Below are 14771 nucleotides of genomic sequence, written 5' to 3'. Positions count from 1 at the left end.
AGGGGAGTGAGTCCCACTGGTTCCAGGGAAAAGCAGGCCGAGCTGAGAGAGAAGGTGATGACCCCAGCGAAGCCTGGGCCTCAGTAGACAGGCAGACGTCGAAACAGCTCTGGAGACAAGCTCAGGCCCCCAGCGGGGCCTACCCTGCCTCCTACAAGCAGAGCTGTCTACTGGACTCCCTGTTCCCATAGAGACGACACTGGTAGCCAGGCCCCAGCTCCTTGCCCCATGGCCGCCACCTCCCTTTGAGAAACAGGAAGTTGAGACCTTGGTCAGCTCAGCTGCACCCTCCACATTAAATATTTATCTTGGAGTCCAGGTCAGAGCTCTAGAGAATAAGAGAAGCTTGCTGCTGGCGAGAGGGGGCATGACCAGGGTTCCTGGAGTTGGAAGAACTTCAGCGTCACCATCTTTGGAGAACAAGGAAGAACATGAACGAGATGTGGCCCTTCTTAGTCGTGAGGACCGTGACAGGTGGGGAACAAAACCGGTGACAAGGGAAATGGGCACGTATTTTGTGTCTGAGGGAGGGAAGGGGATGGTGACTGCGGGGTGGGGAAGTAAGTGTCCAAGCTTCGGAGCAGGGAAAACGCACGACCACCAGCCCTCCTTTCTGCAGCTGTCTTCTCTGGGCGGTGCTACCGTCCCCTCCTCATCCCTTCAGTGTTCTGGGAAAGATCACAGATTCTTGGAAGGGCCTGAGAGGGGATCCCATTCGGCTCCCTGCTCAGTGCGACAAGTGCCTTTACAAGGATGCCCCACAACAGGCAGACTTGGAACCCCTGTCATCACTGAGAAGCTGTTCCTTGGAAACCTTGCCACCGGCTTCCATGTGTGCACCCAATGGTCCCTCTTGCGCTAGCTCAGCGGGTCTGTTTCCACACGCAGCCCTGCAGACCCTGGAGGCCAGCCAGCAGCCTCCCTCTCTCCAGCTTCTTCTCAACCTCAACATCCCTCCTTCCGCTGTTCACTAGGGATATTATTTCGCGCTGGTTCACCACAACCTGGGTAGCCCTTTTAACGCAATTGAGAAAAGATAAAGCTAACAGCATCAGTGATGGTAGGGATTTTTTAAAAAAATGTTTCATCTTTTCTGCATTCCCTTCCTTCTCAACTTTTCAGTTGAATAATGAACCTGGAAAACACTCTAAAGTACATGGTGGCCTCAGGGCACCAATCCTACATCCTGTACCTATGCAATAAATGTTTTCATATTTTCGTAATTTATAACTGAACACCCCCCAAATCTGAAATTGCCTAATAACCTATTTGCTATGTGTTTGTTTGGGGACTTGGCGTCCCAGGGCCGAGCCAGGGGCTAAGAAGTACTCCCGAGTCTTCCCATTCACAGTGACATTCATTGAGCACCGTCACTTCCTATCACAGGCCCTGTGCGCACACAGGGGCCTGGGGGAGAGGGAACAGACGGATGGCCGGAGGGGCCGGTGTCCAATGGGCGCGGGCTCCTGGGACCGGTGTCAGAGCAGCGGGAACAGCGGAAAAGCAGCGAGATCAAAACAAATGCCGGTGTGTGGGAACACCAAGACCGGGTCACCCCGTGCCCGCCAAAGGGCGCCGCCCTCATCCTCTTCAGGGGCGCGCCTCGCCTGGGGGACCGCTGCATTCGGCCGGTTTCCTCCCCGGGCTGTCCTCCGCGGGGCTTGCACGTGTGTGAGCAGCGCCCGCTTTGGCGGCGCCCGCGCGCGCGTGTATTTGTTTGTACACGCCCGGACGCGCGCTTACGCAAGCCCCAAATCGCTCTCTCAAGTGCGGGGGGAGGCAGCGGGGCCCTCCCTTGGTCCGCTAGGCCCCTCGGCTCATGGGGCGCTGTCTCGGCCCCAGCCCGTCTGCAGATCGGTTCCGTCTCCGGGCTGCCGGCTCCGTATCGTGGGGCTCTGTCTCGGCCCCAGCCCGTCTGCAGATCGGTTCCGTCTCCGGGCTGCCGGCTCCGTATCAGTTGCTGGCTGGACCCGGCTCTTTAATCCCTCGTGCCCTCCGTCCTGGCTTCGCAGTGCAGCGGCTCCCTTCCCACCCGCTGGAAATGTCGCTGGAAACTCTGAGTGGCGCTCCCCACCCCCCGCGCCCGCACCGACGCCAGCCGGGCGGTGGGGGCCGGGGAGGCAGCTGGGAAACCAGAGCTGGCTCCCCAGGGACCCTGGCGGCCCCTCCCGGCGCCTCCGCGCGGCCGGCCCGGCCCCCTCGGCCGGGGCCACAGCGTCCTCGCGGCGCGCCCCGACGGAGGCCACTCGCACGTCCGGGCTGCGGGCCCGAGCCCCCGCCCTCCCCACCCCCGGCTCACAGGCCAGATTGGAGGGAGGCCGCCCGCCGCCCGCTCGCGCCTCTCCAGTCCTTCCTCCCCGCGCGCGCTCGGCCCCGTCCATCCCTCTTCCTCCTCGGGCGCCCAGCCTCGCGGAGCCCGTCCTAACCCAGTCACGAGGGCGGACGGCAGCCCCGTCCGCTCCCTGCCCGCCCTCCCCGAGGGCCCGCCGCTGCCGCACCAGGCAGGAGCCCGGCCGAGATGCTCCTGCCCTCCCGGGCGTCCTCGGTCCCCTCCACCTGCTCGCTGTGGAAGGTAGGTGTCTGGAGGACAGGGGGCGGAGAGGAGGCGGGGGCGCAGTCGGGGAGGCACCCGCGCCCAGCCTGAAAGGAAGGCACAGAGCCCGCCCCTTGGGGTCCTTGCCCCAAACTCGGGGGTGGAAAGAGGTAAGAAGTCTCCCTCAAAACAAAAAAAGCGAAATTCGAGAAAACCTGTCGTGTCCACGTGGACTCATAGCTGGAAAATACCCGGGAAGGCGCCTAGGGCTGAGCCCCCAAAGCCAGGGCAGTTCTTGCAGGTGGGAAGGAGTCCTGGACTACAGCAGAACCATTTCACCTCTTCCAGCCCTTTAGAGCTGGCTGCCGGGGTGAAGGACACCCAGTGTGAAATCTGGGAGGACCCCTGAGATTTCCTGGCACCCTCAGTCTTCTGCCAGACCCTCTGACCAATTTCCCCCGTACCCCTGGCAGGGCTGCTAGGAGAAAAACTTAGCCCACCCTTCCCCACCTCCCCCTTGCATGTCTCTGGGGGAGGAGGGGTGCCATAGGGAGCAGCAGTGTTGGGGAGGGTCAGACTCAGCCCCCAAGGATCAGCCACCCCTGAAAAATCCGGTGGTGGTGTGGGGACCTCCTGCCCCCCTCTCTCTGCCAGAGGGCTTTTCTCACTGAGCACAGCAGGGTGGGACAGGCAGGCAGGGAAGGAGGCCGGGTCAGCTCATGAGTAGGGACTGCTGATGCTGACCTCTAAACAGCCTTAAGCAGTCAGCTGGGCAGGGAGGGGTGTGCTGCTAGGAACCAGCCTGCCCCCAGCCTAGGCCTCCAGGCCTCCCACTCGCCTCTGCCTCGATTTCCTCTGCAAGGAGGGGAGAAAACAGCAGGAGCTGGGGCGTGTCTGCATGCTTTGCTTTTGGTAGGAGTTCTAATTCAATCCAGCTGGTGCACTGACCCTCCCTCCAGCTTCAGCCTCTACTCTCCCCACAGCCAGGGGCGGGCACAGAAAAGCTCTGCCCCCAGTAGGTCTTTCAAGGGTCAGAAGGAATCCCCACTCACCAGAGACAGGGAATTGCCCCTGCCTTGCCTATACCCTCCAGCCTGCCATGGCCTGATCAGGGACTGGGTACAGAAGTCATCACAGCAGTGCTTGCATCCCCTCTGGTCTCCATAACTCTTGTGCTGCTTGTGTGACTGCACCCACACACACACTGATAGCTGACACCCCTCTGCACCCACAACCCCCATGCTGCTCACATGCCCCTACCCCGTGGTCCGCCCTCAAGTCCCATTCACAGCACTGCCCTTACATTCCACCACACACACAGCACTTCACAAGGCCCTGGCTGCATTCCCGTGCACCCCCAGACCACAGGCACACACAAGCCTAAGTAAACAAAAATGCCAGGATTGGGCCAGCCCCAGAAGGTGGCGAAGGTTGACTCTGCTTCTGGCCCAGTCCAACAGCACAGGTGAGGAGGGACCAGCTCCGTACCACGGCTCTCTGGGAAACAAAGCCCTGCCTGACAGCCCCACTGCCTCCCTCTCCTGGCTGCCTGGAGCCCCTTCCCCTGACTTAACCTTTGCATGGGGCAAAAGAACCTAGCTGGCTCATCAGGTTTGCTGCTCCCAGGAAGATCCTCTGTTGAAAAAAACAGCCTGGAGGTTTGGGGGAGAGAGAGAGGGAGAGGGAGAGAGAGAGAGAGAGAGAGAGAGAGAGAGAGAGAGAGAGAGAAGCACCCCTCCACACACAAGTCCAACTTTGCTCTTAACCACTGCTTCCCTCTCTGCCCCCACCCCTCACTGACACCTTGATCCCTCTGAGGCATCAGTTTAAGCCAAAGAGGCCGAAAAAGGGAGCTTATACTCACTCCTCTGAGTTCAGAAGGAGTGGTTCCTGCTGCCTGGAAATGCCCCCACGCTCTCCTCCTCCCTGGAACCTTAGCCCTGCTGGGCCTTAGGTGGGTGGCCTTGCTGTTGCCCAGGGCCTCTTCCTGGGCCTGAGGAACCCCCGTGCCTGCTGGGGAGGAGATGCTCACACAGGGACTGGGGGACGCAGAAGGAACTGAAACAAAGTCCCGAGTGCCCAGGCCTCCTCTGCCAGCTGCCCCAGTTCCGTCTGCCTTCCCTCTGGGGGAGCAGGCTGACTGTGCAGTGAGCGCCCCAGAGGGGCTGGCCAGCAGGCCTGCCTGAGGCTTTGTCCAGCAGGTCCGCTCCTGGCCAGCCTCCCCTCCTCCTCGCCTGGCCTCCCCTCCCCCACTCCCACCCGGAGCTCCTGCCCAGGGCCTAACAAGCAGCCCATTGTACCTCTGGGAGCCGGCACTGGCAGCCTTCAGGCGGGTGCCCACAGTGGCCTGTTTCCTGGGTCCTGGAGCTCCCACTCAGCTGGCCCTGACCCTCTCCCACAGCTGTCCCCTCCCTCCCGACCCGAGGGTACAGGCAACCCAGGCCCAGCAGGGCTTTCTCTTCCTCCCTGTTTCCCCACAGAGGACACGCAGAGGAGCCACTGGCACACCCGGAGTCCTCCGACCTTGACCCAAGCATGCAGGCCCCACCCTGCAGCCTCCCAGCTGGGCTCAGCCTGGATGACTTCATCCCTGGCCACCTCCGAGCCCACGTAGGGTCATCCTCCCGGGGGACACGGGTGAGTGAACAATAGAGAGGGTTACTGTGGGCCCGCAGTTGGTGGGGACCTTGCAGGACAGGTGGGGAGCAGAAGGATGAAAGGACTGGAGGGCGGGAAGGGGGTTGGAAGCTAGCCCTAGGGAAGATAGCGCTTGCTGGCTTCTTGCAAAAGGGTCAGGCTGGTCCTCAAGCCCTCAGCATGGGGTATGGCTGTGCCCTGGCAGCCATCCCTCCCACCCTTCTGCGGAAACTTCTGGGCCTGAGCTGCCGCTCCTGGCCCCTCCCCACAGGTGCCGGTGATCCGGAATGGTGGCTCCAACACCCTTAATTTCCAGTTCCATGACCCCGCGCCCAGGACCGTGTGCAATGGGTACTTCCCAACAAGGAGGGATGCTTCCCAGCACCCAGGTGGGTCTGCTCAGGAAAACCTGCTCCAGAAGCCCCGTGTGGGGGTGGGGGATCAGAGCTCCCTGGGCCCTGCCATCTGGCACCATCCTGTGCTGGGCAGGAGCGGGTAGGGGGCCTCTGAGCTCAGCTAACTGCCCCTTTCTGTGTGCGCATGCTGGCCTGTGAGAGTGAAAGCTGTGGGAGAGAACAGGCTGACACATCCTTCCCCCTCTCTACCCCCCAGTGCCAGGGGAAGGAAGTGTGCCGGGGACATTGCTGTGGGGGCTGGGGGGACCTCCAGCTGGACAGGGAGTAGCTCAGATTGGGAATGGACGGGGAGAGGAATGTGAGTATATGTTGGCTGTAGAAGGGTGTGGAGGCCGAACCCCACGACAGGCCCTAAGGACTGCTGCACTCTGTACTCATCAGCCCAGCACAAGCTCTGAAAGTCTGTCAGCTCCTGGGCTTCTATGAGTCACCCCAGCCTGGGCCACGGGGTCGAGGCGATCCTGGAGCATTCTTTGTTCCGGCCCACTCTGGGGAGGCCCACTCCTCCTGAGAGGCCAGCATCCTCTATTGAGCATTCCCATGAGGCAGGCACGGTGTCAAGCCGTTTATACATTTAACACATGATTGTTGTGCTCTTAGAACATGTTGGACACTGTAAAGACACTTTACAAACCTTATGCCACTTAATCCCTCCGCATCCTGGCAAAGTGTTGACATGTTCCCAGTGAGGAACTGAGTCTCAGAGATGCTTATTTACAGAGGCTGAGCTGAGTCACACCCTGGAGCCTTTATGCTGCTACGCTGACTGAGGATCTGGGGGCTGAAGGCTCTGGGGTCTAGGGAATGGGCTTCTGCCCCCCATCCAGAGCCTCTTGACTATGCGTGAGGCACCGTGCTGGGCATCGTCACACCCACTAGATCTCCCTGAACCCTTGCCATGATGACCCTTAGTTATATAGAAGTAGAAACTGAGGCCCTGGGTGGTGGGGGGAAGGTGGTGTTTGATTGCTGTGTCCAAGGTCACACAGCCAGTAGATGGCAAAGCGAGGGTCTGACTTCAGGTTGTCCCCTCCAAGCCAGCATCTTTTCTGTGCCACCCCCCAGCCCCCACCCACTCCCCGCTGCCTCCCCAGCCAGGACATCCCCAGCATTCTCTGCCAGTGATGATTCCCAGCCTTGATTCCGGATGGAAGCTCTTAGGACAGCCCCAGGAAAACAGGGTGGGGTGGGCACAGATTTCTCAAGACAAAATCCATTTTTATTCACTGTAACTAAAAAATAAACAAATAGGCCTGTGGTGCTGCTGGGAATGGGGAGGTTTGTAGAGTCTGCGTCATCAACTCAGACAAGGAGATGTTGAAACATTCAAACCCACAGGGACCAATATTCTGAGGAGCTAAGGGACAAGCAAGGTCAGGTGGGACCCCTGCCCGTTGCTAATGCTGTCATGCACATGCCCGCAGACCCTGCTTGGTATCAGACCTGGCCAGGCCCTGGGAGCCGGCCGTCAGGGACCCAGAAGACTCCAGCCTCCCAGCATCCCCAGAACTGGTCAGCCACGTGGACCAAGGACAGCAAACGCCGGGACAAGCGCTGGGTCAAGTACGAGGGAATCGGGCCCGTGGATGAGAGCGGCATGCCTATTGCCCCCCGATCTGTGAGTCCAGGGCTGGGGGCCACTGATAGATGGGGCCCAGGGACCCACACTGAACTCCACTTCTGTGAATTAAAGTGAGGGCAACCAAGGCTGTCCCCAAACATTCCAGACTAAAACAGGGATTCCACTGTGATGGGTTTCGGGGGATTGTGAGCCCCATAAAATTACGGGCACTGGTGTGTCTGAGTTGCACAAGTGGTTTGTGTTTTAAGGGAGGATCTAGAATGCCCCCCAGGCTCTCAAAGGCGGAGGGTGACTGCTGTAAGGGCTGACCCAGGGCCTGGCACAGTGCTCGTGAAATGGTTGCTGAGTGAAGGACTGGCTGAATGAGTGAGCAAGAGTCCTGAGTGAGAAGGCCTCACGCTGTGGGGGCCATGGATGGATCCTGGGTCCAGGCTCCGAGGGGCTCTGCCCGCCTTCCACCCCCATGCCTGTTGTGAGCCAGCCACCCGCCTCTAGTTCTGCACCTCCTCATCTGAACCTGAAGTCAGCGACATACCCTTCCTGCCTCCCAGGGCTGTCTTGAGTCTCACGTGAGGCAGGGGATACGAAATACCATTTCCCCTATATTATTATTGCTTTTATTTTTCATTACGTAGAAGCACGTGTTCTTTGTAGAAACATCAGAAATATAGAAAAGCAAAGCAAAGAAGTGTAAACCCCCCCGCCCCCCCCCAAATCTCACAGCTTAGGGATCATTGCTGATGGAGATCCTTCTATAGATCTCATTTATATATCACATGCTATACAAAGATATTGTCATTAAAGACACCACAGTGGCCCACCCACTGGGGCTTCTAGGGTAGCCAGAGAAACGACCCCCGTAGGGAAAAACTTCTGTGGCTTGATGTTGGGAGCATGGCCTGACTTTGTCTTTTCTGGTCCCAGAGTGTTGACAGCCCCAGGGACTGGTACCGGAGAATGTTCCAGCAGATTCACCGGAAAATGCCAGGTGAAGCGCACTTCCAGGGCCCCCTTTCTGCCTGAGTAGGTTCTGGCCCCTGGGGAGGGAGGGGTGGAATCTGGCCCCTGGGGAGGGAGGGGTGGAAAGGGACCTGGCCTGCTCAGGGAGGCCTTCTCCACCCACCCCAGGCTCTGTGGTGACTGGTCCCTAACACAGGCCAAGGAAGGAGCCACCCTGTCCTTGGGGCGGGGAGGGGGGGGGGACAATGACCAGACACTGTCCGGTTTCCTGTGTGGGTACGGGAAAGCCGTGAGGTCACTCATGCATTCAGTCAGTCCTTTGACCATCTGAGCACTTACAATGTACCGTGCACTATTCTAGGTTCTGAAGATAAAACAGGGAACAAGACTGTCCTTCCCCTAGTGAAGCTTAAGACAGAGGGAGACAGAGAATAAACAGATAAATACTCAATATGGCAGATGGTGGTCAGTGCTCGGGAGCAAAGGGCCAGGGAGAGCCCAGGGAGAAAGACTGGCCAGGGAAGGCCCCTGCTAAGTGGCAGCTGAGCAGAGTTCAGGGAGTCAAGTTAGCCCTGCAGGGTGGGGGTGGGGGTGGGGGTGCTGCACCAGAGGGGGCTCCAGAGACCCAGAGGCAGGAGCAGGTCTGGCATATGCTAGAGCATCATGGAGACACTGGACTGGAGTAAGAGGGGGCATGTGCTGGGAGATGGGATCTGGTCACAAAGGGCCACTGGGGACATTATAAGGACTTAGGCTTTTACTCTGCAAGAGCCGGGGGCATGCTCTGATAAGTGATGGCTGGGAAGGCTCGCTCTGGCAGCCAGGTCAGGAAGAGATGGGACCAGGGGTGGAGGCAGGGGACCAGCTAGGAGGCTAGAAGTGACAGTGTCTCAGACCAGGGCAATAGCAGTTGGACCTGGTGAGATTCGAAGACCAAGTGACGGGAATTTGCTGATGGATTAGATGGGCCATGAAAGAGAGGAGTCACAGTATGACTTTAAACCCGAGCAGGTCAAAGGATGGAGTTGCTGTTTAGAAATGCAGGGAAGACTGTGGGAGGTGCGGGTGTAAGAGGCCCACAGTTTTGGACATGGTGCATCTGAGTGGAGACATTGAGTAGCCAGTTAAAACACAAGTCTGTGTCTCAGGGGCCAGGCCTGGGCTGCAGATGGAAATACCTGGGACTCGCTCTGAGATTTTTCTTTTCTTTTTTTTTGTTAATTGGGGAACAGTGTGTTTTTTCCAGGACCCATCAGCTCCAAGTCAGGTAGTTGTTTCAATCTCGCTGTGGAGGGCACAGCTCCGTGGCCCATGCGGGGACTGAACTGGCAACCTAGGTGTTATGAGCACTGCGCTCTAACCAACTGTTGCTCAGAGATTTTGATGTAAAGCTTCCCAAGTAATTCTAATGTACAGCCAAGGCTCGGAATCCCTGGAATAGGTGTTATTTTTTAAGCCAGAAGACTGGAGAAGATCACCTAGGGAGACGGAGAGACAGAGGCCCAAGGACTGAGCCCTGGGCACTGGGATGGTTAGTGGTTCCTGAGATAAGCAGGAATCAGCCACCAGACTAAGAAGGGGCAGTCAGGAGGCAGGAGGAAGAGGGGTCCCTTGAGGCCAAGTGGAAAAGGAATTCCAAAAGGAGGAAGGGATCCACTGCGACCAAAGCCGCTGACGGCCAGTCCCACTGACCGTTTGATTTGGTAATGTGGAGGTCACCACCCCCTGAGAACAGTGGCTGGAGCAAGAGTGGGAAGGCTAAAGCCTGCTTAGCAAGAGGGGGAACTGGGGACGGGGAGTGAGTTATGTCCAGCCATTTGCCGCAAAGGAAAGCAGAAAACTCCAGGAGCTGGAGGAAGGTGTGGGATCTTGAGAGCGTTCTAATTGGCATTTGAGGAGCTGCGGGGGCATGTCTGTCTGCCAAGGGGATCAAGCGGGTGGGCTGGTCAGCAGTTTTTCCTAGGAGGCCCCGGAAAGTTATGAGCACCATGAGGAGGGGGTCTGGGCACAGGGGGGACGGACGACGAGCATTTAGAAGAGGGTGCAGAAGGGGAACAAGGGAGAAGAGGAAGTGCACCTTCCCCGACCTGACATGGTGGGGGCAGGTCTGCAAAGGTCAGGGAGAGGGTGTGTGTGGGAACCGGGAGGGAGGACGAGAAGGATTTGGGCACATCCACTGCCCAGGTTGGCTCACTCAAGCCCTAAGTCTGCCAAAGGCACTCGAGGCCCTCCCCAGAACTGCCCTCCTAATTCCTTCCCTCCCTCGGGACATTCTTCAGGCTCTGACTCAGCCCCTCGGCCCCTGCTCTAGGCAGGAGGGAGGCTGGGAGCGGCTGAGGCAGCCTCACAGGGTGCCCAGTCCTCCTTTGCTGTGCCATCCCTGACCCGGTCCTTTCTGCTCCCGCAGACCTGCAGCTGGACTGGCCCTTTGAGGAAGCACCCAAAGGTGAGGGGGTGCGGGTGGCCCACCCCAGCCTGGCCCTGCATTTGCCCCTCCCTGCAGCCACACCTGGCTCTGGGGCTCCCCAGCTGGCTTAGTTCAACTTGAGAAGTTTGTATAGCCCATTTCTGGTGAGCTCCAAATCCCCTGGTAGGTGGTAATTAAGAGCCTCAGCGTCACTGTTCAGCGAACGCCCAGCCCTGACTGATTTCTCTGGGCCTCTCTTTCCTCATCTGTAAAATGGGGACTCCGCCCACCCCAGAGCTGTTTGGAAGATTTAGTGAAGAGTGTAAAGCTCTTAGCGCCAAGCCCACACTTAGTGGTCTGCAGCACCACCCCTGTCCACGTGAGCCACCCAGGAGAGTGGGTGGGCACGGGTGCCAGGCCCTCCAGTGGTCAGCCAGGCACCCTCAACCCCTGCTCTCATCTCCCCGCACCCCTGACTGTCTTCTCCCACCTTCAGTGGCTTCCTCCTGTGCCACCTCTGCAGACTCAAGGCATCCAGGGCCCCAGCAAAGACCTGCCTCCAGGCCAGGCCTGGCCTCCTCTCTGAGTGGGTGAGAGCCATGGTGGGCAAGGGCGGGAGGGCTGCGAGGGGCGCTGGCTTCCTATGAAACTGGCACCCCCTGGTGGCCATAGCCAGCACAGCCTTGGAGCTGGCCGGTAGGGCTCAGCCTCCTCTCAGGGTCCCCATTGCTCCAGATACTCCCCTCCCTGTCAGGGCCCAAAGGGAATGGCGGGCAGAGGTGGACTTTGCACCCATTCTTGGTCAGGACCCCTTTGTGATGCTTTTGCGGTTGGCAGCAGGAACTCATCCCAAAAGAACCACAGGTCACATGGAGTAGAGGGAGGGGGGCCCACGGCTAGGTGTGGACCTATGGCCATCCACTCTAAAGCCTGAGAGAAAAACAAAAGGGGGTGGAGGATCCCTACTTTCCTCCCAGATGCCTCTGAGACAGGAGCCCCTCCAGAGAAGTGAAGGGTGCAGCGGCTTTTCTCTGTGCCAACCACACAGGCCCAGCCGGAGCTGCCAGGGCCTGGAGGGCTCAACTCTACTTTGGGAATGGGAAGCTTTGCTCTCAGTGAAATCAATGAGGCTCTTATTCCTTTCCAGGGGTGAGGGGATTAGATTAACCTCATCAGCATAGCCATAGCTGGCCGGGGCTCAAGGCATCACCAATCAGACAGAAGCTAACAGCTCAAGACTTGGACCCAGAGTTCTGGATTCAAGCCAATGTGCTGCCCCTAGCCATGTGACCTTGTGACCTTGGGCAACTTAACCAATCTAAGCCTCAGTTTCCCCATCTGTTAAGTGGGGATCATAGGGCGATTCTAAGGATTAAGGTGCATAGCAAGTCTCCACAAACATTATTAATATACAGGCTTAAGTATGACTAGAGCTTCCTGAAATTAGGAACGATGTATTCCATTCTCCTTATCATGATTACTACCAATATTATTTTTAAAATAGAGAATAGAGTCATCATTACAGCCAATAAACACTGACCCTCCGGTCAGACATTCATTCCATCATTTGATAAGCTTGGTACAGTGATTCCACTTAGTGGCAACATTCAAACTCAACAGAGGCTGGAACAGTTAAGCTAGCCAAGAAGGGAGCCCTGGAAGGGGACTAAGGCAAATGTGACAATACAGTGCCTGGAATGTGGCTAGAGGACATTCTAGATGACCTCACTGAATCCAGTGCCCGCAGGGCACTGAGACCCAGGGAGCAGAAATAACTTGAGCAGGGCTCCTGGGTGGGGCTGCAGCCTCCTTTTCTGCTCTGGGTTTTACTTGAACGAGGATGTAGTTCCATACCCTTGGGCATGGATGCAAGACCACTCGGCGTGGCCGCCAGAAAGACCAGTAAGTCTTTATCCAATAAGCACAAACATACATAGCCACAGTCTTGGGGCCAGACTGAATACAAATGCAGACTCTTCACCAAGGACAGCAGGAAAGGGACTGGCCACTCATGGAGCACATGCGTGTGTCTTCTCCTGGGCATCTCGCCTAAGCCTCACCACACCCTTGTGCAGGTGGCACTCGTCTCAACATTGCAGAATCTGAGACTCTGAGAGTTCAGTAACTTGACAAAAGGTAGCACAGCCAAGTGGTGGAGCTGGGATTTGAACTTGGGCCTCACCACTTTCCACTATTTAACACGGCTCCACAGCCCAGAGCAGGTGGGGATGGGATGGGCAGGAGGGGGGGAGGGGTGCAGGGGGGTGTGCAGCTCCCACTACCAGGGCTGTGTTCTCACTTATGCCAGTTTCCCTAAAAGGAAACTGAAAAGATGCCCTTCCCTTTCTTTAGAAGAAGCTGGGGTCTTTCTGAAGAGTTTCCTAGAAGCACCTTCAACTGTAATCATGGAACCTCCTCTTCGCGGCACCAGGCCCCAAATCGGGTAACCTGCCCAGCATCCTCGCCACCTTGCCCCCCGCAGCCTGTGCTCTTTGGCCAGGCTCCGCTATGGACAGAGCCCCTTTCAGCTGGGGCCTGCGCAGCCAGGAAAGCCCAGAATCCTTGGGAGGGAACTGGCGGGCATAGGGGTGAGGCCGTGGCCTGAAAGCCTGCTTTTTGAGCCTGCCCAGTGTCACAGTACCCCACCACCCAAGCTGATGCCCACCCACACCCATGCAGGTGCCCAGATGCCGAGAGAAAGCGGACAATGTCTGGACAGAAGAATCTTGGAACCAGTTTCTGCAAGAACTAGAGACAGGGCAGAAGGTGAGTGTGGGCCTGGTCCTCTGGGAGTGGACGCAACCCTCGGCGAGTGCATTTTGGAAAGCGAGTTCACCCCCTCTGACTCGCCCTTCCCACCCTCAGCCCAAGAAACCATTGGTGGATGACCCTGTTGAGAAGCCGTCCCAGCCCATTGAGGTGAGTGCAGCATGGAAGTTGGGGGGGGGGACAGCAATGTAGGGGGACAAGTGAGGGAGATTCTGGGAGGTGTTGGTTGGCCCCAGTGACTATGGACAAAGGCCATGGACCCAAAGCTGCGATCCTCTCCAGTTCCATACAGTTTACCTCTGTATCCCCAGCACCAAGGACAGTGCCTGGCATACAGTAGGCACTCAAACATGTGTTGACCAAAGGAGGAGCAAAGAAGGGAGTGGTCAATGTGGACTGGAATTATCATGAAAGGTTCATGAAATGGGCTCTAAAGAGTCCCGAGGGGTTGGTAGGGCAGAGAGAGGGGCACTGAGGGTGGGGGAGGCATAGAGGCAAAGCCTGGACGGCCGGGTGGGCAGTGGGAAGGGAAGCAGGCTGGGGACAGTGAAGCCAGGGTGTGGAAGGCCATGGAAGACTTGATGGGAGAGGAAACCGGGAGCCCTGCAGGCTGTTGAACAAAGATGTAACAGGACAAAGAAGAATGGTACTAAGGCACTGTCAGGAAGTCCTAAGGGACTATCGGGCGAGTACCAGATGGGTGAGCTGGGTCAGGAGGGAGGCGCCCGTGAGAGGCTGCGGCAAGGCTCTCCTGACACCCGGACACACCTGGGCGCAGGCACACAGGCAAGGAGCCTGTTCTCAGTGCCCTGAGACTGCCCTTTATGCAAGCACTGTGTGCTTTGTCCTGCTGCCCGCTGAGCTTCTCATACCTGACCTTTGACCAGCCCCCCACACACACACACACTGTGCACTGCTTTCCCGTCGTCGTCGTGACCCCCCCCCTTTCCCACTGCCCAAGTCTCCCCATTATCCGCCCCAGGTCCTGCTGGAGAGAGAGCTGGCCAAGCTGAGTGCGGAGCTGGACAAGGACCTGCGGGCCATTGAGACCCGGCAGCCATCCCCCCAGGTACCGGCCCCCCATCCTCTCCTGGGGGATGCTGGGCCCGGGAGCCTGCAGCACCCGGGCTTGGGTGGGAGGCAAGAGGTGTCCCTCGGGCCGCTCTCGGCGCCACCTTGGGCAGACTTTCATCCCTGTACGGCGCGCTCCTCTAGAAAAGACTGGGCGTGGACTTTTCCAAGTGACTTCTAAGAACCCTTCCAGGCCGAGTCCGCGTCAGCCTGACGTCGGGGTGCGGGGGCTCCCCGCCCCGCCCCCGGACCTCAGCCCGCAGGGACCCCCGCCGCTACCCGGCCGGCTCGCCAGGGCCTCCCTCCCTCTTTCATATCTCCCTCCCCCGGCTCCTTGGCCACTCCTGGTTCCCGGCCCGCCCGCCCGCGGCGACTCCAGACCCGCGTCTCTCCGCC

The 14771-nt window shown here is 58.4% G+C and overlaps 1 protein-coding gene across 4 annotated transcripts in view; it reads left to right on the top strand.

Annotated features, from left to right (window-relative positions):
* The first annotated feature begins 320 nt into the window (after positions 1-320).
* SORBS3 (sorbin and SH3 domain containing 3) overlaps positions 321-14771 on the top strand; it is a 23913-nt gene continuing 9462 nt past the window's right edge. Inside the window, exons 1-11 of one of the 4 annotated variants that reach the window (XM_019631577.1) lie at positions 321-474; positions 5014-5170; positions 5487-5559; positions 7011-7204; positions 8093-8156; positions 10536-10574; positions 11032-11125; positions 12888-12978; positions 13215-13301; positions 13401-13454; positions 14287-14373. In XM_019631577.1, the coding sequence (XP_019487122.1) occupies positions 368-474; positions 5014-5170; positions 5487-5559; positions 7011-7204; positions 8093-8156; positions 10536-10574; positions 11032-11125; positions 12888-12978; positions 13215-13301; positions 13401-13454; positions 14287-14373 (1047 nt within the window). In that variant the 5' untranslated portion in view covers positions 321-367. Of the gene's footprint in view, positions 475-2467; positions 2573-5013; positions 5171-5441; positions 5560-7010; positions 7205-8092; positions 8157-10535; positions 10575-11031; positions 11126-12887; positions 12979-13214; positions 13302-13400; positions 13455-14286; positions 14374-14771 lie in introns of those variants that run through there. The other 3 variants (XM_019631576.1, XM_019631575.1, XM_019631578.1) reach the window with 3 other exon arrangements.

Source organism: Hipposideros armiger, unplaced genomic scaffold (assembly GCF_001890085.2).
Source record: "Hipposideros armiger isolate ML-2016 unplaced genomic scaffold, ASM189008v1 scaffold_1015, whole genome shotgun sequence".
In the NCBI taxonomy this organism is placed as follows: Eukaryota; Metazoa; Chordata; class Mammalia; order Chiroptera; family Hipposideridae; genus Hipposideros; species Hipposideros armiger.
The sequence above is the reverse complement of the archived record's forward strand: the minus strand, read 5'-3'. Positions and strand labels throughout refer to the sequence as shown.